Raw genomic sequence first — 25093 nt, 5'->3', positions numbered from 1 at the left:
TTGTAATGATTCAAATGCAACATGTTGCACTGTGAGCCTAAAAGAAGCAATTGTTAGAACTCTGCAGAGTCTAAAATATGTTCTATTTTTCATATAAATAATCTCTTGATTACCACTGAGCTGGATTTTTTAAAATAAATTTTACTATTTCCAAAGTTATAATACAAACTTCAACAGAAGAAAGGGGAAATAACAACAAAGCAAAAACTAAACAAGACAAAAACATGGATTTGGATCTTTTATCTCTATTTGCACGTGAATTAAAAGTAAATATGTACAGTATGCCACACATTTTCTCAATGAGTAATGAAGGAAAAAAAGTACTCCTAAATCACCTTAAGTAATAGATTACAGTAATTGCTGATGTGTGAGTAAGAATAATAGTATTTATGTTTTAAAAAAGCAATTAAATGGAGCTGGAACGAACATTGCAATGTGCATGAAAATAACCTCTGCATTCATGATGGATGAAAGCAGGGGTGGGATGCAAATTTTTAACTACTGTGGACGTGGCCAGGTGGTCATGTGACTGGGGGCGTGGTTTTTCTTCCTACTGGGCCTCAGGAAAGCCTCTTGGGAACGAAAATGGGACAGGGGGGTACTTGTGCAGGCCCTCCGCACCCTGTCTTTGCTCCCAGTGGGAAAAAAATAAAATAAAAAATAATAAAAAACTGGTTCGCTCCTAGCTGATCTTCGGAGCTATAGGTGCGCCCAAAACGGGCCGAACTGGTAAAATCCCACCCCTAGATGAAAGTATTACTGTAGTAGTGTCACTTAAAGACACTCAATAGTTGGCAACTTCATGGACAGATCCATGTTGTTTCCTTGATAACAGTAGCAAAGCACTTTGCATTGCTTCACACCAAAGTCTCCAAGAGTTGATCTGATCTGACCTGGGTTTGCATCTTGAAATAAGCCACGGTCATACCATTTTGATGTGATATAAACTCTGGACTATGATTATTATTACTAAATTTATCTTCTGATCAGAATATTTATTTCATTCCAAATGTAGGTATGTTTTTTTTTCTAACATATATTATTTCATAAACAGTATTTTTCATAAAACAAACATATATTCAATGGAGTCATATATTCAGTGGACTCTAAACACATATACCTACCTACCTATCTACCTACCTACATATCTACATACATCTTGAAGATCCAATACAATTTTAAAAAATGAGTGTGAGAATATTCAATTGCTCTGCTGTTTTTTGCCATAAATCCTTTGCAAATCGTACCTGGCTACTAAGGTTTTAAACAAGAAGTTCTTGCAGGATTAGTGTTCTACCTTAGTATTTCTCCTTCTCTAGATAAGAAGGCTTTTGTAGGTTACAGACATAACAAACAGTTGATACTATCCAGACAGAAACCTTCTCTGGCTACTATATATTTTATCTTGATTTGCAATTAAACTTAGTAAATAGAAAAGTATTGCTTTGGGCAAAAAGCTTTAAGTCTAAATTTAACTGTTGCATTTAATGACTTGAACTCTGAACTCTTCAATGTACTATGATCTACAGAATAATGGCACAAAAGTCCTATTAAAATATATTCAGAATATATCCATACTTATATTTACTATTGGGAATTTATAATGTGTATAAGTGGCAGAATTCTCTTTATTTACATAATTTCAGCTTCATGGTGTAAAAATAATCTGAAAACTACTTTCCTGAATCAGGTATTTTCTAATTATACCTTTCCTTTCCTTTCCTTTCCTTTCCTTTCCTTTCCTTTCCGTTCCTTTCCTTTCCTTTCCTTTCCTTCCTTCCTTCCTTCCTTCCTTCCTTCCTTCCTTCCTCCATTCATCCATTCCCTTTCCCCTTCCCTTTCCTTCCTTCTTTTCTAAATTAAACATACATCTAATTGTAATGGGGATCTTTAACAAAGGGAGATTTGTGATTTTATTTACAAAACATGAATCTTTAAATAATTTTTTCAAGCTTTAATTTCAGTATTAACAGGTTTTAAATTCTCTTTTGGGATAATTTATTATGCAGCTGAATGTATTTTTACTTGGAAGTGAATCTAAGGTTTATTTCTAGGACAGTGACCACAGAACTGCAATCTGAACCCTTAAAAAAAAAAAGAGTTTGTCCTGAATTCACACGCACAAAATTAGGCTATCTATGTTTTCACATAGACTAAAACAGATTACGTTTTGTCACACATTCTGTTTTCAAAGTAGAGTGAATAATTTAAGTTTCACGCTTCTGGTCCATGTACATAAACCTTCCAAGCACTTGGGTTTTCAATTGACTCTTAAAGAAAAATGGGAGTTTCCATACTTTACAAAAATGAACACTTGTAACTCAATAACATAACAGCAGAGAGTAACAATGAATGGTAAATCTGTAATTTTGATACATCCTGGACAACAAAAATATGGGTATGAATGTGAGATTGGGCACATTTCAGATTCAGTGTTGAAACAAACACTCACGTAGCAGTTGGCATAAGCATTTTTTCCCATGACATTACAGCTGCCTGTCATAACCCCGAGTAATTATATCTTTAGTTTAAGAAGTTGCAGACAGATGCCTTCTGAGTTGTCATGCACATTCCCAAAACATTTTTTTTCACTTTGGAATCCGAAGTGTGCCACTGTTCTAGCAAACGTATGCATGGATTAATTGAGCCATAATTTAGCAGTATAGGATCAGTAACTTATATTTAATTTTTTTAAAAAACATATAACCAAAAATCATCAGTGATTACACTTAATATTAGGCTCCATTAAGACATGATTTCTAACAACATGAATCCTGAGAGCAAAGCATCTGAAATGAAATTTTATTTTCTCCAAGGATATGTCTAGGGCTATGGCCTTAGGACAGAAATTGCATCATGAAAATCATGCTATAACGTCATGAATAGGTTTTCAAAATTTAGAGATAGGTTTTGTTCAGTAAAAGAGTTCCAGTTGTCACAAGTATCTTACCTGCAGAAAATGTTAGCTGGATTTGTTCATCGATGATCTCAAGAGCAATAAAATCATGTTTCTCATTAAAACGTCCATTATAGAGAAGCAAAGCATTCCTTTCCCTTGTTGCAAACCTATGTCAGACAGGAACAACAACATGTCATACAGAAACCTTCCCCAGTCAAACAAATTAAGCCAGTTTTGCTAGACCTGCTACCAATGTGGAAATTTGTGTGTGTGTGGGCTTCAAAAATTTTAGCAAACGGTTCTCTGCCTGGTTGCTGGGGGAGCATAGCCATGGTGGACGCGGCCTCCAGCACCATGGTGGTGGTGGGGGGTGTTTTGCCCTCCCTGGGCTCTGGAGGTTTTCCTCAAGCCCCCGTTTTTGCCCTCCTCGAGCCTCTGCATGGACCCTGCACCTACCTGGGATCTAAAATGCGTGGAGACTCCTGGGAGGGGAGGGGCAGACGGGGCCAGCCATGGTTGGGTTTTGCCGGTTCACCAAACCGGCCTTAAAATGAACTACCGATTAGCTACGGGTTCGCCCAAACCGGAACGAACCGGTAGAAGCCCAGCCTTGTGTCTGAGTCAGTGATGATGCCTGATGACTGCCTGCAATAGTCCCTGTTGTCTTCTTGATAAGATCTTGCCCTGACCTTCTTCCGAGGCCTGAGAGAGAATGACTGGTGCCAAGTCACCAGCTGGCTTTGTGCCTAAGGCAGAATAGAACTCATTGTCACATAGTCCAGCCTGGTGCCTTAACCACTACATCAGACTGTCACTGGCTCTCTAATATGGGGATAGGAGAGAAAGAAAGAGAAAAGGCGTCTATCATGATGTTTATTGTAGATAGCGTGCTTGAGGAGCAGAAGAGGAGAAACCTTACTCCTCATATTTGCCTCACTTGGGGATCCTCTTACCAGTGGCATCAACAATTCAGTTTCTAAGAATCTAGCAAAGAGAATGTCAACTTGTTATTTCTTTATCTTGCACTCATGTCAGAAGCATAAGGCGCTTCCAGGCTGAAAGGATCAACCAGTGACTTCACCTCTGCCCTTGTTATTTAAATGAAATAAAATAAGATTCCTGAAAGTAGCATTACCGCAGGTCCAAGTATCTAGAACCGCAAGCGGGAGTCTTTCATGTTTTCAGCTATTAGAACTTTTGATATCAAGGTACCAAGATTTAAACACAGACCTTCCTACAGTGAAACCATGTTCTATATCAGGGAGGTCAAACTCGATTTCATTGAGGGCTGCATCAGAGTTGTGTTTGACCTCGGGGGTTGGGGATGCTTAGTGGGTGTGGCCAGCTCTATGTCACTCATCAAGGCTCCGATTCTGGCTATGACGACCTCCTGCAGTCCTCTGCCAGTGAAAACAGAGCTCAGGGAAGCTGCACATGGCCTACCCAGGCTCCGTTTTTGCTGGCAGAGGTACCACGGGCTGGTCCTTCACTATTTCCAGGGTGGGCCTGCGGGTTAGATCTAAGCACCCTGTGGGGTGGATCTGGCCTGTGAGCCTTGAGTTTTACATCTCTGTTCTGTATCCTTGAACTATGGTTCACGATTGCGTGAACTAAATGCTTCTCTGGTCCACTGCAACACTTCTGCTTTTAAAAATGGTTCCCATGTACGGAGATTCATCCTGAATCTTAACTTATAGAGAATTATCTGAGCAACAGAATCTTGAGAGCTCACTTTTGAGAAATAGGATGTTAGTTTCCCAGCACTATCATTTAAGAGTGTATTATTTTCAGCATACTCTAAAGAGCGTTAAAGTCCAGTAGATACCCCTCTCCCAAAGCTTCCTTTTTAACACTACATGAGCAGCTTGAAGAGGGTTGCATTCCTAAAGTTGAGCTAAGAACAAATTTAAAAGATAAAATAAAATAGTGCTCAGGGTTATCTCTGATTCTTACTTCAAGAAAATGGGTTTCCAACTGAAATTGCATAGTTTAGGAACCTCTTTTTAGTAATGATGCAGACCAGGGGTGACAAATTGGAGGACCAGGGGCCAGATGTATCGTACGCAAGCCACCCCAGCTCTGTGAATGGGGAAAACATCGTGAAATGTCACGTGACAGCAAGATGATGCAGTGAGTTTGACACCCCTGATGGAGACCTAAAATTTGGTCACACAAAGAAGGGCTTCTTAAAACAAGCTCTGCCTTATATATTGCAATGACCCATTAACCATAATTAGACGTGTAACTGAAATCTCACCTAGAAAGATTTATGCTGACATTAAAATTAACTTAAAATTAAGTTTGGTAAAAGGAAGACAGAAAAGAAAAGGAGGAGAGAAAAACTTAAAGAGGCATTAGGCAACTTGTGAGTTGATGCATAATTGTTGTGGAAGCTTCATCCCTGGAGGCTTTCAAGAAGAGACTGGACTGCTTGGGCAGGGGATGTAGGGTCTCCTGTTTGGGCGGGGGGTTGGACTAGATGACCTACAAGGTCCCTTCTAACTCTGTTAATCTAATCTAAATGTGATAAGTAGCTTAACGGAGAAATGAGACAGGTCATAATGGACAAATGATGATTTGTAGTGTCTCTTTTTTCTTTTTTACAGTATATTTACAGTATGTTTTTTTAGCTATATGACATCTGTAACCTATATATAATTCATGAGCTAGAAATTTTTATTGCCTACCTACACATTTTGTGGGCATGTGATGTTTAAAACAAACAAACAAACAAACTGAAGTCAAGAAAATGCAATTAATTAGATAAATCTTCAAGTCCCTGATATTCCAGGGGCCATCAGGTTAAAAGAAGATGCCAATTTGAGCATAAAGGTATACTCTTAAAACCTTTGACAAACTCAATCTCAATTCTTGGTCATCCTCAAACATTCCCCAACTGTGGAAAAAAGAAGTGTACTAAGGGAATCTTTTAGCATTAAGAAACAGCATCAAACTTTTTTACTAGGTAGACATTGCAAAAACCATGAGTTTTAAGGTGCTTATATGGTATGTTGAGGTCAATACAATGACTGCAAATTTTTCATACAACACTGGAAGGACCAATACTTACATGAGAGATACGGTGAAATGGAAGCGTTGCCTCAACCCTTTAAAGGTGACAAATGACTCTGGAGGGAAACTTCTTGTGGTCATCTCACAATAAGGTCTCTCATATTCACCAGGGGGGCACTCACATTTGAAGCCTCCAATGAGCAGGTTAACACATGTCCCTCCATTCTTGCAGACACCGGGGGCACAGCGCCCCGAGCGAGCATTCACTTCACAATATTCTCCTAAGAAGAAGAAATAGAAATGCCCACCAAGTTATGAGAAAACAATTCTGTACCTCCAAAACAGCCAATGATTCAAAATCAGATCAGCACATAATATAATGGCTGAATTAAAACAGATGTTATCAGTGGATGTGGGTGGAATGTTTATGTCTAATTCCATAAAAGAATGTTGACAATCCAGGCCTTATGGATCAGCTGTAAAAAAAAAAAAAACTATGACTCTATTCTTCAGTCAGCCTTTTCTCCATGATAGGAGATGTCGCTATGTCACGTTCTTCAAAATAATTCATTTTTAAGAAAGCAATTGACGTGGTTGTAGAAAAAAAAAACACTTTCTATGGCAATAAGGAAGCAAAAAAAGAAGCAGGTAAATTATATTTAATTGACTTCCTCCCCCCAAACAGCCAACAGTTTTATAAAACTATCATTAAGACTCTTTAATGCCAAAATGTTTTTCTACACATCTTTCAAGAACAGCCTCGTTTATGCTATCCAATCAGAGCTAATATTACTGGCATCTAGTCATTGTGGTAAGTCTCTCAGGTTTGTTCTTGCACAATCTTCTGAATCAATGAAGACAGCTAGAGCTAAATTCAAGGGCTAAGTAAAGAGTTGTCATGTTTAAATAGAAAGTGCCTGTCTCCTGAGAAAAGCCAGGCTTCTGTTTGAAGAAATGTGTTCCAGGCCTTATAAAAGGCAACTGACAACAAACAACAGAACATGGACAGGACCGCCCGCCCCCCCCAGGGGCAAAAAATGAAAAGCATATAAAAATACATATGATTTGAGAAATGAATATATAAATTCATCTGAAGCTTTATACAGTTTGTAATTATTATTAGAGCTATCATCACCACGACTGGCTTTATAAGAGCCGTGGTGGCGCAGTGATTAGAGCGCAGTACTGCAGGCTACTTCTGCTGACTGCCGGCTGCCTGCCATTTGGCAGTTTGAATCTCACCAGGCTCAAGATTGACTCCTTCCGAGATCGGTAAACGAGGACCCAGATTGTTAGGGGCAACAGGCTGACTCTGTAGACCGCTTAGAGAGGGCTGTAAAGTACTGTGAAGCGGTATATAAGTCTAAGTGCTATCGCTCACCATTCTAGTCATTTAACTATTCAATCAAGATAGTTTAAAGTCAAATGAATACAAAACTTAAAGCATCAGTGTATTATAATCAAAATCAAAATTACTAATACCATGTGTCGTTGAAATAATGACATTTTAACTATTATAAATAGTTATAAAATCATACGATTATAATAAAAAGATACCAATAGTCCTCATTTAGTGACCTCTTGGACAGAGATGAAAAAAGTGATGAAAAAGTAACTTTGCAATTAATGCTCAAATTAACAACTTTGCATGTGTGACCTGTATGTATTATCCTGTGCCTGAGCCACATTTTTTTCTCCTATCCTGCAGAGGACAGAGATTGCTTAAATAAGCTATCATTTTTTGAGCCACAGCACTGCATGCCCCTAAAAAGTGCTGTCTGTAAATTAAAAAGTTCAGCAGTGTGATCTTAATTAGTTGATTAGAATCCTTCCCCAGGACCACAGCTGCTGCCTGAAATTAAGACACAGGGCTTGAAGAGACCTTGGAAGTCAACTAGTCCAACCCCCTGCCCAGATAGACAAAAAGTTGTGCAATTTGTCTTGAAAACCACTAAGAGTATAGCACCCACAACTCCAGGAGGAAAGCCGTTCCGTTGGTTAGTTGCTCCCACTGCTAGGAGTCTTTCTACCCAGGTCAGAGGTGTCAAACTCATGGTTCGCAGGCCAGAGGCATCAGGCGCTGGCCAGCCCACCCCCAGTTTAGCAAAGAGGGGGAATGTCACGTTATATCACGTGATAACGTGACACCGTGAGTTTGACACCCCTGATCTAAGTCAGGAGTCGCCAACCTCTGACTCATAATTTTAAATCCCGTGGACCAGAGACCCTGGGAAAATCCTAAAAAAAGTCTGCAGGAAAATTCCCCACCCTGTTTTCCTACTGATTGATTATTCTTTATTTGGGATCGCAAGATACTGCCTCCAGCTCAATTGTCCGGCGGGTGGGGGGAGAGAGAGACTTTTGGCTTCATGCAAGGAAAGCAGCAGAAGTCTTTCTTTCTCTCCCCCAAATTCTGCCAGAAATGAATCTTTGTGAGACTTGTCACACTGGCGCAGCCTCTTGGAGCAGGATGCCTTGCAGGGTTCCAAAGGCTCATTTCTGGTGCAGTTTGGGGGGAGAGAAAGAAAGACTTTTGCTGTTTCCTTGCGTGCAGCCAAAAGCAGTAGAAGAAAGAAGCGGAAAGAAGCAGCCGGTGGCCAGGCCAGGTGTGTGGGGTGAGTGGGGCAAGTTCCCCCCTCTGCCCTTCCCCCCCCCTCACTACCTCGTGTTGTTCGCAATGCAAGTGACGCAAGCCTTGTGTTCCCGCAGGCCATGTGGGCGGCACAGCCTTGTGTTCCTGTGCAGCCTGGATTAATTGCTTTGGGGAGTGCTTTGGGGGGTGACATTTCTCTGCAGACCACCAAAATTTTCTCACGGACCACCAGTGGTCCCCAGACCACTGGTTGGCGACCACTGATCTAAGTGATCTAACTCAATGGCGCACAACCTTTTGAGCATCAAGGACCGGTTCCGTGGAGAGATGTTTTTCCGTGGACCGGAGGGGATATGGTTGCCTGCATCCCGTGGATGGGCCTTCGCTTGTTTGCGCAGCCCACTTTCTGGAATGCAACACACTGGTGCCAGTTCGCAGACCAGGGACTGGGGACGCCTGATCTAACTCATCTAATCAGTTTTATGCTGAAGTCTTTTGTTTGCCTCCTAAGTGGGTTGTAACTCACAGCCAGGAGATTTATAGACGGCCTCAAACCAAAAACTCTGCGTAGGTGTATTCAAAATACAATGCATTATAATAATACTAGAAGAGAGCGAGCTTAATCTAGCGGTTAAAGGATCAGACTAGGAACCAAGAAAAGCTCAAGTCTCATCTTAGGCACAAAGCTAGCTGGGTAACTTTGGACCAGTCACTTCTTTTCAACCTAGGAAGAAGGCAATGGCAAATCACTTCTGAAAGCTTGCCAAGAAAACTGCCGAGATTTGTCCAGGCAGTTGCCAGGTGTCACTACTGACTCAAAGCCACAAAAAACAAAACAAAAACTATAAAAACAACAATAAGCACTGTCACATTTGATGCAGATCTTAAGTTACCTAAAAGCCTTAGCCATTTGGTGAAAAGCCATACTTTCCATACCTCAAATAAAAATGGTCAATAATCATTTGTGCGACTTTGGAAAATTTCACCAGTCAAAAATACACCTTGTAATTTAGCAACACAGTCTACATTTACCTGACTATTCTTTCTTTTCTTGGACTGTCATCAACCTGCATATTGGTATATGAATCCAATGGAGGTACTATTATTTTATTTTAATAAATGAAAAGGGGGCTAATAAATTAAACAAGAGGCAGACTTTATTTTGCTGAGGGTGTGTTCACACAATGATTATCCTTAAGCTTTAACCTTCTGGACTCCACTGAAGCTGCAGTTTATTGAGCTATCTTGAGAACGTTTGCTCATTCTTTGCCAACAATATAACTGGGATAAAGTGGTTGGTTTAACACTAAATTGACTGGAGACTACACTGAACTGCGAAAAGTCTAAGAGTCTCAATAGCATGTGGATTCCTCGATGGTGTGGGGCTAGACTTGTTATTTCATGATAACAATGTCATGATGATCTCTGGATCTACAAGCATGTAAGTTGGCTACAATTCACAAAAGTTCACGTTACAATTTAAGGTCTTGAATTAAATGCTTATCCTATGATGAATCCATGAATGAATCAGTACTTTGTCATGGTAAAGAATAGCATGGGGGAGTATTGAACTATTTCAGCAATACAATTAAGTCTTTTGGATTCAGCTTCACAGTTCCTATTCATCACCCTTAAGATCCCAAAGAGTTCTTGGTTCTACACTGTAAGAATCTGATTGTTTCTCCAGTACTGAAAGTGATCACACAAATTTGGGCCTTACTGGGAAGCCAAGTAAAACACATAAGTAAATTATAAGTAAACTAAAATAAACTTATTAAAGATACCTTCAATGAACGAACCCTAAAGCACGTATACCAGAAGGCATTATTTTTTCAATTATCAGATCAGATGGTATGGCTTGCAAATGACTCCCTTTGGAAAGAATGTGTCACCTTGATGGTATGCCACTGGTGCAGGAGTGAAACTCTGGAATTGTACACAGATAAGCTAGTGAAAGCGTTTAGGATGTTAAAGATTACCCTTTGCAAATACTGAAATATGAGCTAAGTTAGGAGAAGGGACATTTATCTTGCCTCAACCAAGAGGCAGAATTGGAAAATTTTCTCCCTCTCTGTCTGTCTCTCTCAACAATAGAATAATGTAACAATGAACATCAGCAATACAACAAGTCAGTCAAAGAAGATAGCTCACATTTGATAGTTCACATAATTTCCCTTAATTAAAGCAAATGCTTGCCTCAGAATTTTCAGAATCCAGATAAATTTACATTTCAATTCAGTAAGCTCCTGCTTAGCCCACCGTTTTTAAAACAACCCCAGGTTTAAAGAGGATTGGTAACCTTAATGGCTGGTTCAGGTATCACAATAAACTATAGTTAATAATTTCTTAGTTTTGTTCTTTCCCAGTGTGGTTGTGAGGAATGGAATCTTTTGTTTACTTTTTGACTGATCCTGACATGACAGTTAATCTCCAACCTATAATTAATCTTTATGGTTTATTTGAAAAAAGCACATTTCAAGCCATGGGCTGTGGAGTTTTTTTTTTCTTTTCTTTTGAAACAGATCACAGTTAAGTTCAACCATATTTGTAGTTAATTAGAGAAAGTTCATGGTGAAAACAAAAATTTCTAAAGCTTTGTAGTCAAGCTTCTCTTAATAACCAAAGGTAGACAAATTTTTCCGTTTTCATTTCCTCCTCATTTCCCTCATTAATATCACAGAGCAAAATAAGCACCCATGATTTTCTTTTGGTCATTTATACTAGAAAAAAAAATTAAAAGAAGGGAAATGGCATTCTTAGGGAGATTTTAGGACACATATGCTCATGAAAGAATCTGCAAAAATTACAAATACATTCTCAAAATTATTTTCTAATTATAAAAAAAGTTGTTCAGGATTCTTAATCTATGAACTAACAAAAGCATTACAAAATGTGTTATTGATTGATTTCCTTATTTGTGGATTCTTGTTTCATCCTTTCATGCATATATATATATGTGTAAGTATGTAAATTTAGAGTTATTAATTCTTGTGATCTAAAGTCTAAGGAAATGGATAGAGTATAAGATGAATCTGAAGGGTGAGGAAGAGGGGCTAACAGTTTAGCCAGAAGCTATAATAGAAAATCCAAGCCTCACTAAACCTACTGTAACTCAATTATTTGCACACACCCTTCCGTACCTCTCAGGAGTACAAAATGTGTGTGGCTTCCAACCAGGAATGCAGTATGTTGATACATGTTGTTTAGCCTTTGGCAGCTTACAGTCATGTTCATCTTCTAATAACTGATGCAAATAACCACCCTATTGTTTCTAGTTGTGAACAATGTGCAAATGAAAGACTTATTCTATTAGCTTATTCTCAACTCAGAGTACAAATAAACTTGAAAAGAAAGCAAATATAATTTTGGAGACTATATAGTATATTCGAAGTGATTCTCTGTTCCTATAATATACTTTTAATATAATTTTCCAAGTCGGAGTTTCTCAATACTCTGCATGATTTAGTAGTCAAAACCACTAGACCCAGACTGTGCAAACGCACTGCCTTTCACTTTCTCTAAATCCAGTCAATATCCCAGAGCCACTGTCATAAATAAAAAATTCGGACAGATTTTTAATCTAAGTTATTTTGAGCTCCTGGATAAAAAGTAGGACATAAATGCGAGAAATCACTGAAATCACTGTCCCCAACCAGGGATGGGCTTCTGGGGGTTTTGTAGGGGTTCAGGAGAGTCCCTATTCTTTGCCATTCAAAGAACCCCCAAAGCTCACTCCTGGCTGGCCCCGTCCACCCTGCCCCTCCCTTCCCAGGAGTCTCCACGTGGCCCGTTTTGGATGAGGTAAATGCAGAGCCACATGGAGGCTCAAGGAGGGTGAAAAACGGGCCTCCCGGAAGTTCAGGAAGGCCGGAAATGGGCCCATTTCCAGCTTCCAGAGAGCCTCTGGAGCCTGGGGAGGCTGTTTTCGCACTCCCTGAGGCTCAAGGAAAGCCTCGGGAGCCCAGGGAGGGCAAAAAAGCCCCCCTGCTGTGGTGCAAAAGGCTGACTAGGCCACGCCCACTGTGGCCACACCCACCCGGCAACCGGGCAGAGAATCCTTTGCTAAAATTTTTGAAGCCCACCCCTGTCCCCAACCCCCGATCTGTGGACCACCATCAGGCCGTGCCATGCTAGAAACTGGGCCATACAAACAAGTGAAGCTCCATCTAGGGGATACAGGCAGTGTGCAAAACCACACCCCCTCCCGTCCGTGGAAAAGCTCTAAGTAAGTAAAAAGCGAGTAAAAAAAACCACCAGTGGTTATCTTTCCTCTTGAGCAATGCCTCATTCAAATCTCTCTTGGTTATCAGGTCTGAAAGGAGATAAATTATTATGTATTCCAATCCAAACATTTTGCTAAAAGTATACTTCAAAATGTGTTTTTTCCTCTAAAATTATTGGGAAACTACCTTGATGTACAAAAGGAACCTGGTGGGAGACAGTTAACTCTTATTCCTTTTTGCACTTCTGTTCTGAGAGGTGGAAGGTGGAAACTCCCCATCAATTCAACGTCATGGAGAAAAGAAGAATGTGCAGGCAAGAATAAGCAGCTACCAGAAATCTAGCTTCTGGATGGCTTAAAACAGTAAAATTTCACAGTTTATACTTCATCTAGAAAATCAGCCTCATTTAAGTATTGTTAATAGAGTTTCCAACCTTCTGAATTCCCAAAATGCATTTTACATAAAACAGGAAACAAGTTAAACTACAGATATGGCTGTGTACAAAATACCCATTTTTAGTAGAGTTAAATCACTTCATAAGTCTTCAGTTTTTAATACATTGCTACAGACTTTATAACATTGGTTTATCTTATAGAGCAACAAATGTCCAAAATAGGCAGAATTGTTTGATGCATCACCGTGTCAATAAATAGTGTTATTTGTGAGGAATTAGTCGTAAGAAAAAAAATACTAAAAAAGCAAAAAAAAAAAGAAGAAGAAGAAAAGTAGAGACATCACCCTGCCAACAAAAGTAGGTATAGTCAAGGCTATGGTTTTCCTAGTTGCAATGTATGGCTGTGAAAGCTGGACCATAAGGCTGAGTGCCAAAGAATGGAGGCCTTTAAACTCTGGTGCTGGAGGAGACTCCTGCGAGTCCCTTGGACTGCAAGGTGATCAAACCGGTCAGTCCTAGAAGAGATCAACCCTGACTGCTCTTTAGAAGGCCAGATCCTGAAGATTAAACTCAAATACTTTGGCTACCTAATGAGAAGGAAGGACTCCCTGGAGAAGAGCCTCATGCTGGGAATAATTAAGGGCCAAAGAAGAACGGGACAACAGAGAATATCCTGGAAGTTTACTATAAATAATACTAACAATTACTACTCTGATACTTCCTAGACTTTAAGTTCTGCTCCAAAGATTACAGAATGCTGTACCAAGAGACTCACGCAACTCAACAAAGCTTCCTTGGGAAGCCTAAGAGCATATCTCAAATGCACACCATCTGGATGTAGGTCACCACTTCTTTCTGGAAGGTGAATGTGGACGACATTGCTTTCTACCCCATCTTCAGCCCACTGCAAATGCAATCTACGGATATACTTTCTTGTTCCAAGTTGAAAGCAGTGAATTCCAACTTGTATAGGACCCAAAACTTTGGTCTGATTTGGCTGGATGAATTCATGTGTTTTGATTGGCTGCTGTACAGGGATGGACATGTCCCTTAAATGGGGGCAGTGACTGCCATGCTGCAATCTGTAATCTCTGCTTCTGATAGCAAATTTATTAATAACAAGTTACTAGTTTTTTTATCCTGCCTTTATTACTTTATAAGTAACTCAAGGGGGAAAACATATATAATACTCCTTCCTATTTTCCCCACAAGAACAACAACCCTGGGAGATGGATGGGGGGGAGGAAAAGGGAGAGGGAGAGGAAGAGGAAGAGGGAGGGACGGAGGGAGGGACAGACAGACAGAGAGAGAGAGATTCTTAGCTTTCAGAAAAAACAAAAAAATCCTGATTAGACAGGAGAGATTATAGAAAGAATCGGGATACAACTTTAGACAGAGAGTTTAAAATACTGTATAAATGTACTTACAACTGCTATGGAGATAGGAAGTCACTTTGTTGTATCTTTCTTTATATCATATTGCCTTCTTTCCTTTTTCTACTTCATTTCTTCTTCTTTTTAGTAACTAAGTTTGTATTAGTTCTTATTATTGTTACAATTTTCAATTAAAAATTATTTTAAGAAAGAGAATAAAAGTAGCACGAGTTTAATTGCAATCAATGAATGGTGCCAGTTAAAACAGAATTTTCCAATAATATGAATAATAATAATATCCATTCATAATAAGTCACACTGTATCTTCTATAATACAGGTAGTCCTAGATTTACGACCACAACTGAGTCCAACATTTCTGTTGTTAAGTGAGACATTTGTTAAATGGGGTTTTGCTCCATTTTACCTTTCTTGACTCGGTTGTTAAGTGAATCACTGCAGCTGGTAAGTTAGGAACCCGGCTGTTAAGTGAATCTAGCTTCCCCACTGACTTGTCAGAAGGTCTCAAAAGGGGGTTCGTTCATATGGCCCCAGGTCACAGCAATGGTCATAAGTATGATCCAGTTGCCAAGTGTCTGAATTTTGATCACATGATCATGGGGATGCTGGAAAGGTTGTAACTGTGAAAAACAGTCACAAGTCAAATTTTTCAGTGCCATTGTAACTCTGAACAGTCGCTAACTGAATTGTTGTAACTGTTCTCCAGAATTCTAACTATCTTGACATTCAACTCCAAGTAGTGTATTTTTCTGTTCGAATGCTGAAAGTTTCAACTACTGCTGAAGCACACATACTGCACACATGCTAATTTAAACAACTCTTGTCTTATGTAACTATTCTCTTCATCAAATAAAAACCACACTCATGCCCTGCACTATTTTCCTACTTTACAAAAGTATTTTTTAAGGAATGCATCAAGAAAAATGAGACTGGAGGAGGAATGATTCTACGGCGGTTGAAAATTTCTCTTTTATTTGTTAATAATTTTTTTAGACCTATCTCAGAGTAAGGCAAACAGCCCTGTACCAACGCCAGGCCTGTAATAAGACAAGTTACTTTTAGAAGACTGAAAAATGTTTAACTGCAAAGAAATCTAACTTGCTGAATTACTCTTTGCTACTCACACAAGTCGGAAAGTGAAATTTGATAAAAGCAGCATTGCAGCGCAGATTACTGCTAACTTATTAACTCATAGTTTAACTATTTAATAGGGACATTATTCATTTTCTGCCTTTTTTATTTTTTTATGTAAACATTACATGTAAGGGTTTTTTTCCCCCCACTGAGAAAAAAGTGAATATAATGGTGCAAGCAAGCAAACGTTACAGTATGCCACAATGCTTTTCCCATTCAAATGGCTGATGAATCACTGGTGATAACCAAAGTAGATGGACATACCTATGGGATTGCTACCATAATACTATTATATCCTTCTTCTTGTAGTTTTATGGAATGCAATATTTTATAATAAAATGTTCTTTGGAGTCATCTACAGTAGTTCATTTAAAAGGCAATCTGAAAAGACTGAAATGAACAAATAAATGGGGCTTCAAAGTTTTACAGTGATCCTTTGGTTAGTAAGGTTACTTTAGAAATGTTCTTGTTCTGAAGGAGACAAAGTCAGCCCTTTTCTTCTTATACCTGGGACCAGAGGTGGTATATTCAGCAGGTTCTGACCAGTTCTGGAAAACTGGTTGTGGAAATTTTGAGTAGTTCAGAGAACCGGCAAATGCCACCTCTGACTGGCCCCGCCCCCATCTATTCTCCGCCTCCCGAGTGCCAGCTGATTGGCTGGGTCTTCTTTGGTTGCCCTGCACAGGAGAACGGAGCTGGAAAGCAGGTTAGTAGGGTGGGGAGGGAACGGACATTCTCAACAGCGATGGCTTTTTTCCTGCTCGTGATGGCAGCACGTTACCAAGCCGAAACTCTAAAATCCGTCTGTGGGTGAAGATTGGAAAACAGGGTGAATATATTGACATGAGGTGTATCACTTTCACACACAAAGCTTCCTTAATTCCAGCACTTTAAACGGCTTTTGTAAAATCAAAAATCCTGTCAAACCACCTGAAAACTAATTTAAAAACAGCAAACAAGAATACTGATCTTCTGGACTAGACTTCAAGAGGCGGTCCAAGACTTTGATCTCTGAAAATATTTCTGCAGGCAAAAAAAACCCAGATGCAAGATTGGGGGAGGGAGCGTGCAAAAGATATTGGGATGGCACGGTACCTGGGGCTCTTTGGAATAGGTCAACTGATGGCGCCCTCCAAAGACCGTAGTAGACAAATATAAGCAGTGAGACAGCTCAGAATTCAGAAGCTGAGACTAAAGGAAAAATATGGGTTTTTTTAAATAGCAGATTCCATAATGTCCATGTGTACACACGTATGTGTGTACATGCAGAGACAAAGATACACACTCTCACTTAATAGTATCTTGGCAGAATGAATAATGGGGAAACCATTTACAGTCCTTTGACACACACAAAAAAACTCCAGAAATCAAATACTTTTCATTAAGCTGTTGGGACAAGGTGTTCTATAAAATTATCACATATCCAGATTTTTCAAGGATCAGACACACACTTTAGCTCAGATGTTCAGTGTCTAAATACTGTAGGTTTTCTCCTGAAGCCTTCAAATACTATTATCAAGTAATTTTTAATCTGATAAAAGATTAAACACAGGACTGGGAGAATATATGCATATTAACTCTATTTAATTAATTTAAATCAAATCTCCTCAAGAAGTAGGTGGCAGTCATGACTTTGGGGGTGATGTGGGCTTTGCACAGTTTCATCTAGGATGCTAATTGGGCCGTTTCTTGTATCAGGACTCCTATCTTATGGTTCTTCATGTCTTAGTCACTTCTTATCAGATTACTGCTATGTCCTTAACATAGCGCTGCCCTTGAAGACTACAACGGGTCCATAAACTAGCAGCATGCACAATCTGGGAACTTTCACAAATGAAGGCAAATGTAGGCGTCCCAGGATAATGTCGCAGGATCTGATCTCTAGCAACTGCTAGAGAGAAGTCCATCCCTGAAGGTGGGCTCCAGCCCGAGTCTGAAAGCTCTGAAGACCAAAACTCTGGTCCCGGTGATTGACCCAGATTAGATCCTGCAACTCATAGGTTTGTCCATGTTACACCTGTTTTGTCCGAACGTCCAGTTTCCTTCCAAGTGCAATTCAAAGTGCATCTTTAAAGACCTACATAGCATAGGAACAGATTATTTGTGGGACCGCCTCTTCCCTGAGGGTATCTTCCCATCCTACCCCTTTGGATAGGGTAAGCACACTCCAGGTCCCTTCCCTGAAACTTTGCCATTCAGGGAGAACTTGGAAGCATGCCTTTCCCATGACTGCCACAATTTATGGAATATCTTCCCCCTCCCCAGTGATCCATCAGCCCCCGTCCCTTTGCCTCGCAGAAAGCCATCAAGATCTGGCTTTTTACCCAAGCACTGGGGATGTTTTAGAGCAGTGGTCCCCAACCACCGGGCCCCGGACCGGTACCGGTTTGTGGATCATTTTGTACCGGGCCGCCTATTTTGCTTGGGCGCCGCCACCTTGTTTTGACGGACTTGAGAAAGTGCTTCCGGGTGAGCTTGTCGGTCGTCGGTTGGAAAGCAGCATTTGGATGCTGAAGGAATCCTCGCGCCTTAGTTTTGTCGGGGGGGGGGGACAGCTTCGAACGAAGAGCTGTCCCGATGGCGGTGGAGTCTCGCGTTACTCAGGAGGAGATTAAGAAAGAGCCCGAAAAGCCCATCGACTGCGAGAAGGTACAAAGGAGGAGTTGAAGGTGGCGGGAAGAAGCAGGGGATGGCTGGCTGGCCGGTCGCTCGGCTCGCCTTGCCTTGGTCGTGCGTGCTGATGCCGGTACCGGTCCGTGGATCAGTCCGTGGACTGTACTGGTCCGTGGTAGAAAAAAGGTTGGGGACCACTGTTTTAGAGGATGTTTTAGGTTGGTTGTTGGGACATTGCAAGGGGATGACTGAAGCATTAGGTTTTGATTGTGTTCTATAGATTTATGCTTTTATGTGTTTTATAGTTCAGGTTTTATTGTTCTGTGAGCCAACAGAGTTGTGTTTTAAGATGGGTGCGATACAAATATTTTAAATATTTATCTTTATATCTAATATTTAACCAATTATACCATGTATTTCAAATCAAATAATATTCAGTTTCTCCTCTATCTTTTATTTCCGTTGTCAGTCTATCCATCTCAGCGCACTCTAATACTTTTTTTATCACACTTTCCTCAGACGGTATAGTACCATTTTTCCAGTTTTGCGCATAAATAATTCTGGCCGCTGTTATTAAATATAGCATTGGATATTGTATTTTTTGTCATATTTTCCTGTTATTATACCTAGTAAGAGTATCTCCGGTTTAACTCTATTTGTTGTTTGATTATTTCTTCTAGCACAGTAGGATAATAAAATGTAAAAATATGCATTATAAAACTATTTTTTTAAAATAAAGAAATTGTTAACAGAATTAAATAAAATGTCTCATCTCTAAGTGTATTTTACCTCAGCACAAGTTTCAAAGACCATATGCTATCTTTGACTGAGAAAAATGTTTTAGTGTGTTATTTACCATTCTAACTTGAAATCAGAAAAATTTAAGTCAAAGGCTGTGATTTTAAATGTTTCGTGCGTATATTACAGCAAAGCATATACAGTACATAGAATACATTAAGCCAAAACTAAAGAAATTTAGACCTTGCTTTTTTACTTAAAAGAAACAGAAAAAAAAATCCTTCTGGAAATTTTCCTTTCCTCTTAGCACATAGATAGATGATGCCTGATGGCCTGAAAAAATGTTGTTCCAGATCTGTTTTAAACCCACAAATATTATGTGTCCTTATCACTCACCTCCTTGTATCATAGGAAGTGCAGTTGCTCCTGATAATTATAATTAGGGGGTATTTCCATTTCAGAAATAGCCTTGTAAAAGCTCTGTGTACTTTACTCCTTGAAACAGAAGAATCCTGAAGACTGAGAAACTTTCATCATGTATAAATTACATCCAACAGTGAAAAGCTTCAGGCCATTAGCGAAAATAGAAACAAGTGAGAAAAGAAGCGTTTTTATTGGGACATAACTGTGTTCTAGAGGAAATCAAAATGTTCAGGGATACAAAATATTATTTCCTTTATATGTCAGCATTATATCCTAGCAAAGCACTGGGAATTTTTATTTCTATTTTTAAAATATTTTTACTGTGTGAATTATTTTAAGTGTGAAAAACGGTCATATGTCACTTTTCTCAGTGCTATTGTAACTTCAACCTTCCACTAAATGAACTGTTGTAAGTCAAGGACTACCTATACAGGTATTTTATTTATCCACATGGGTAATCTATTATATTCTTTAGGCACAACTCTAATATAGAATTTCTAAAAATTAATTCTCACAATGTCATGGCAGCAGGTAAATCTCTCTTTATTTCTGTCTCCAAATCCAGAATCAACCCTATAACATATTTGGGAAGGGTGTTATTATTCCTTATGATCAACTCTTTCTTTTGCACAATTTTCTTTCAGTCTAACTGCTATTCCTATAAAATTGACCTCTATCACTGCAAATTTCATCACATTCTGTCCCCAACCAACTACATAGAGGTCTCTATTTAGAACTCCAGATTTTAAAGGATTGCAGTTCAAAATCAACGTACCAGTTCATACAAAAATGTGATATATGCTACCTGCTTATTAAGGCATAATGTTTCTGAAACAAATGACAGCACTCTGTGTTTTTCTCCTATTAGACTATGGAATTCTGTTTTTCAGATTCTCAATCCTGATTGAAGTATTGAATCACAGTGAACTATTTCTGGAGCGATGCCCATCAGATTCGTCTGTTTCCAAAGATTACGCTTCCTTGGTGAATCACTCACCCCACATTCACATGTAAGTTTGCATGGTTCATGGCCAGACTTTTCTATCTGCAGGGATCATCTGAAAAGCAATCTCCAAGGCCACGGACTTTTTATTACACAATGTGCCCTACTACTATTTTGGCACTATCCTTCAATTACCACGTTATCTTTCCCAGCTTCAAATAACCCATATTTAAAAATAAGCTCTCAATCTCTCAGTGAAGATAAAGCAACTACAAAAGCAGATGTTGTATAATATAGAAATCCCAAAGACAAACAGCAAGACAAAAATGACAATTATGGGCTGGCAGAGCTACATATTTACAGATCCCTCAACTGATAGCATTTAAGGGAAGGTGGACAGTCTGTGCAGTTTCCTTGACTGTTGAGGTAACATGCCTAAATCAGTTTTGTCCAAAGAAATAATGTAACTTGGATCCAGAAGATAATGTGCCTGTTCCTACAACATTCATACCAACAGGGGGTAAGACCACACTCAATAGCAAGAAATCTCCATCTATTTTTGGTTCAGAAAAACCATTCAGTAGAAAGTACAGGTAGACTTTAACTGGCAACTACAATAGGGCCTGGAATCCTAGGTTGTTGAGTGACAGGGCTGTTGAGTGGGATGCCCCCATAATCGCTTCACTCAATAACTACAATCTTGGCGTCAATAAATGACTGCATCGATTGTTACACAGATGGAGTGAAAGAGCTGCCTGACAAAGGAAAGCAGGTAGCTTCCCTTTGTGTTCAGAAGTGAAATTCTGTGCTGGGACGGAGAGATAAGGTAGGGATCTGCCCAGTGGTGGGTCAATATTTTTTTTTATTACCGGTTCTGTGGGCGTGGCTAGGTGGGCGTGGCTAGGTGACCATGAGACTGGGTGGGTGTGGCTATGTGGTCATGTGACTAGGAGGTCAAAAGCCTTTTTTTTTCTTTTGCAGCACCCACCCAGGCCCCGTTTTTGGCCTACTGGGCCTCAGGGAAGCCTCCAGGGCGCTGAAAAAAGAAGCATTTTGAAGTCTTCCAAGATAAGTACAACAGCAAGGGCGGGGGCGGGGTCAGCTATGCTGCATGATTTAGCTTAGGTAGAAAGCAAGAAATCTGACAATTTCCTGCTTTCTAGCTAATCTAAATCGCCCAGCACAGCTGATCGTCGCCCAGCTGATCATCAGAAATACCGGTTCGGCTGAAACGTCAGCATTTTTTTTTTTACTACCAGTTCGGGCAAACTGGGCCAAACCAGCAGCATTTCACTTCTGGATCTGCCCATGGAAGGGACAGGAACTCCTGTGCTGAATTGGAAAGACAAAACAGGAAGGTTCACAATTCCTGCCTTAACTCTTCTGCCTAGTTCACAAGTTCCCTTCCACGCACAGAGGAGAGAGGAACTTGTACGCTGGCCTGGAGAGATGAAGCAGGGATCCCAAAGACCTTAGCTTTGTTTCCACTCCCACCCTACCTCATGCTTGAAAGAGAGTGGAAATCCTTTGGCAGGCAGCAACAGCTTGCAAACTTTCCTGCTAGCTTCCCCACTGACTTTCTGGGGAAGCTGGCAGAGAAGCTTGCAAATGGCAATCACATAGCAATAGCAATATCACTTGGACGTATATATTGCTTCACAGTACTTTACAGACTTCTCTAAGTTGAGTTTACAGAGTCAGCATATTGCCCCCCAACAATCTGGATCTTAATTTTACTGATCTCAGAAGGATGGAAGGCTTGAGCTGGTGAATCGAACTGTTGGCAGTCGACAATCAGCAGAATTAGCCTGCAATATTGCATTTTAACTACTGTATCATCACAGCTCTTGATGGTGATTACAAAGTGCTTGGCAACTGGTCGTAACTATCAAGAAGTTACCAAGCAGCCAGATCATGATCATGTGATCACGAGGGATGAGGGTGATATGATGTGTTATGATGGCCGGAAGTGTTTTACACACCATAACTTCAAATCATCATTAAATGATTATTTGTAAATCGAGAATTACCTGTAATGCTCTATCTCTCACTTTCAATGCATTCCACTTATTGTAATTCAGAATAAGGAATATTAAGTTGAATTTTACCTCAGGAAGTTTTGAGATGGGAATGCAGATTGGACTTAATATTAAATCAATTTATCTTACACTCTGTGCTTGAATTTCAACTCAAAATCTTGCTTTCTATATTTAAAATCATGGACAAGTTTTACCTAAACATAAAGCTCTTCCTAGAAATTATCCCCAGGATTATAGCTTGTCTACAGCATAAATAATTTTGGCTTGCGAACTGCACTACACTGGAGTCTCCACCATATATTTTATGTACAATGGGATACCTCATTGTGGCTCAGGGTGTGGATGGCCGGCTGAGATTGTTAAAGCTCTACAGCAGGGATAGCAAACTCGTGGCATCACATGACATATTGTGACTTCCCCCCCCTCCCCCTGTGGGTGTGGCCAGTGCGTGATGCATCCGGTTTTATGGGCCGTGAGTTTGACAGCCCTGGTCTAGAGCTTCTACTGTCTGAGCACCAGCGCTTTTGCTGAAAGGTGCTGCTGTGTAGATCATCCAAAAGTACAATGATAAGATAAGAGAGATAAGCAGGTGGGAGGAGTTCGAAAGTTCCTTACCTTAGCAAGACTGAGAGCTGCGAGAGACCAAATGGAAGCAACGTAGTTTCTATCAAAGTTGTATTTTCTGACTATGGCCTTTCCTATAATTGTGTTTATAATTGTGTTCAGATTTTCCTAATGGTTACATATAACCTTATGATTAATTAAGAAAGCAAAAGAGTGCCCTTTCCTAAATTCATAACACATGCACAATATTTAAGGCACCAAGGAATAACTTACCAGTGTAGTCTTCGTAACATTCACAGGTATAGCCTCCCTCTCGACTTCGACAAAGGCCATTGTTCCCACATGGGTTAGAATAGCAGAGGTCAATCTCAGTTTCACAATAGTCACCAGTGAATCCAGGGGGACAGCGACACCTCAGACCATTGATAGGGTGTATGGGTCGGAAGAGCACAGTATTTGAACTAATAAATGGTGCAGAGCTGTCGAATTTCAGCACAGATACACACTTCATGTAGTTTTCGCAAGGTTCCCGCAGACAAATGTTATCATCAAAAGGCAATACTCGTTGAGTAGATATCAGCGTGAGCAGTGTCCGGTTGAGGTATATCTGCTCCTGAAGGTCTTCAGAGGGGAAGAATTTGTTTCGAATGCCACCGGGAAGTAGAGCAGAAAAGGTCACGTTCAGTATATTGGAGCTAACATCTGTGTCATTTTGGATGTTGAAGACAAAAATGCCCTCCTTGGTTGTTGACAGTACAGTAGCCACGCCTTCCACAAAGAGAGCCAGCAGAGGGGAAAGGAACTTCTCTTGGGACATATTTTCCAGTCGTACCGTGATACTGTTTGTAAGCATGTCATCAGTGATGATTGTAACCCTTAAGGTGCAATATGCTGTAACACTGTGAATACCATCTGTAGGGTAAAAGAAAGAAGAATGAAAGAAGACCCCAAAACCAACTTTATGTATTTTCTCCTAAACATCCTATAATACACAATTGTTAAATCAGGCAATGTGCAGTCAGGTAATGTAAACAGAGTGCTAACTTAAAAAATCATTTGGGGGCTCCATACTGAAATGAGCACAGAAGCTTCAGCCATATATTGCAGTTTATCTTATTTTTTATTTCATAGGCGATTGTTTCAAATGCAAAAGAGGAAAGGACTACGAACACCAATCTCATAACTGTCACCTTCATGTTAAATTTGTCAGTTTGTTCAATAGTATGTAAAAATGAGAAATCAAATAAGCTGCCTACAGATAGTCCGGATTTATAAGTAAAGCCTCAACAATAAGTCGTTGAAATATAGAAAGACAGAACATTCCTCAGACCATTGTATAACTCCGTGATGGCGAACCTATGGCAAACGTGCCACAAGTGGCATGTATAGTCCTCTCTATGGGCACGCCAGTCATCGCCCCAGTCCAGCTCCACTGTGCATGTGTGTGCGTGCCTCCCGCCAGCCAGCTGGTCTTTGGGTCCCTGCCACACATGCACGGGGCGGGGCCTTCTCCAATCTCTGCAGTTTCTCCCCCCACATGCCCTAGCTTTCTCTTGCATTTCTGCCTCCTGTGCCTTCCCTGATCTCCGCAGGTTCCAACCTCCACAAGTGCCTCTCCATGGCAGAAATGCAGGATAAAGCTAGGGTGTGCTGGGGGGAGAAACTGCGGAGATCGCAAGGTCCCCCCGCACCCCATTTTGGGCCTGAAAAGCCTCCTGCACCAACCTGGAAGCCAAAACGGAGGATGGGGGGGCGTGCTCAGGGAATGTGTGCACATGCACAGGGCGCATGCACTCGCATTGCATTTTGGGGATTGGGGCACGCACACATGCATTCGCGTGCACGCTTTGGGCACTTGCATCAAAAAGGTTAATCATCACCGGTATAACTGACAGAAAAGAAGATCCCTTGTAACCTTGTAGCATCCATTTTTTTTGCTATCATGATTCTTTTCCAAGCACAATTCTCAAAAATTTCTCTTCAGTAAGATTTACTGAGACGAATGGAATGGGGGTACAAATTCCAGCAATGGAATTATTATTATTTTTAGAATTAATATATCCCGATGTGCGCTATATGCATATGAGACAATTCTTTGTAAGTGCCTCTTTGTTAAGGCCTCTTGA

General features: G+C 40.2%; 1 protein-coding gene across 3 annotated transcripts in view; it reads right to left on the bottom strand.

The window, feature by feature from the left end:
• CELSR1 (cadherin EGF LAG seven-pass G-type receptor 1) overlaps positions 1-25093 on the bottom strand; it is a 171330-nt gene that overhangs the window by 85654 nt on the left and 60583 nt on the right. For all 3 annotated transcript variants that reach the window (XM_026702947.2, XM_087934145.1, XM_087934144.1), the window contains exons 2-4: positions 23241-23879; positions 5970-6192; positions 2951-3066 (exon numbers count right to left, since the gene is read on the bottom strand). In XM_026702947.2, coding sequence (XP_026558732.2) covers positions 2951-3066; positions 5970-6192; positions 23241-23879 — 978 coding nt within the window. The remainder of the gene's footprint in view (positions 1-2950; positions 3067-5969; positions 6193-23240; positions 23880-25093) is intronic.

This window comes from Pseudonaja textilis, chromosome 5, assembly GCF_049901715.1.
Source record: "Pseudonaja textilis isolate UNSWEBS1 chromosome 5, rPseTex1.2, whole genome shotgun sequence".
NCBI classification, from domain to species: Eukaryota; Metazoa; Chordata; class Lepidosauria; order Squamata; family Elapidae; genus Pseudonaja; species Pseudonaja textilis.
The sequence above is the reverse complement of the archived record's forward strand: the minus strand, read 5'-3'. Positions and strand labels throughout refer to the sequence as shown.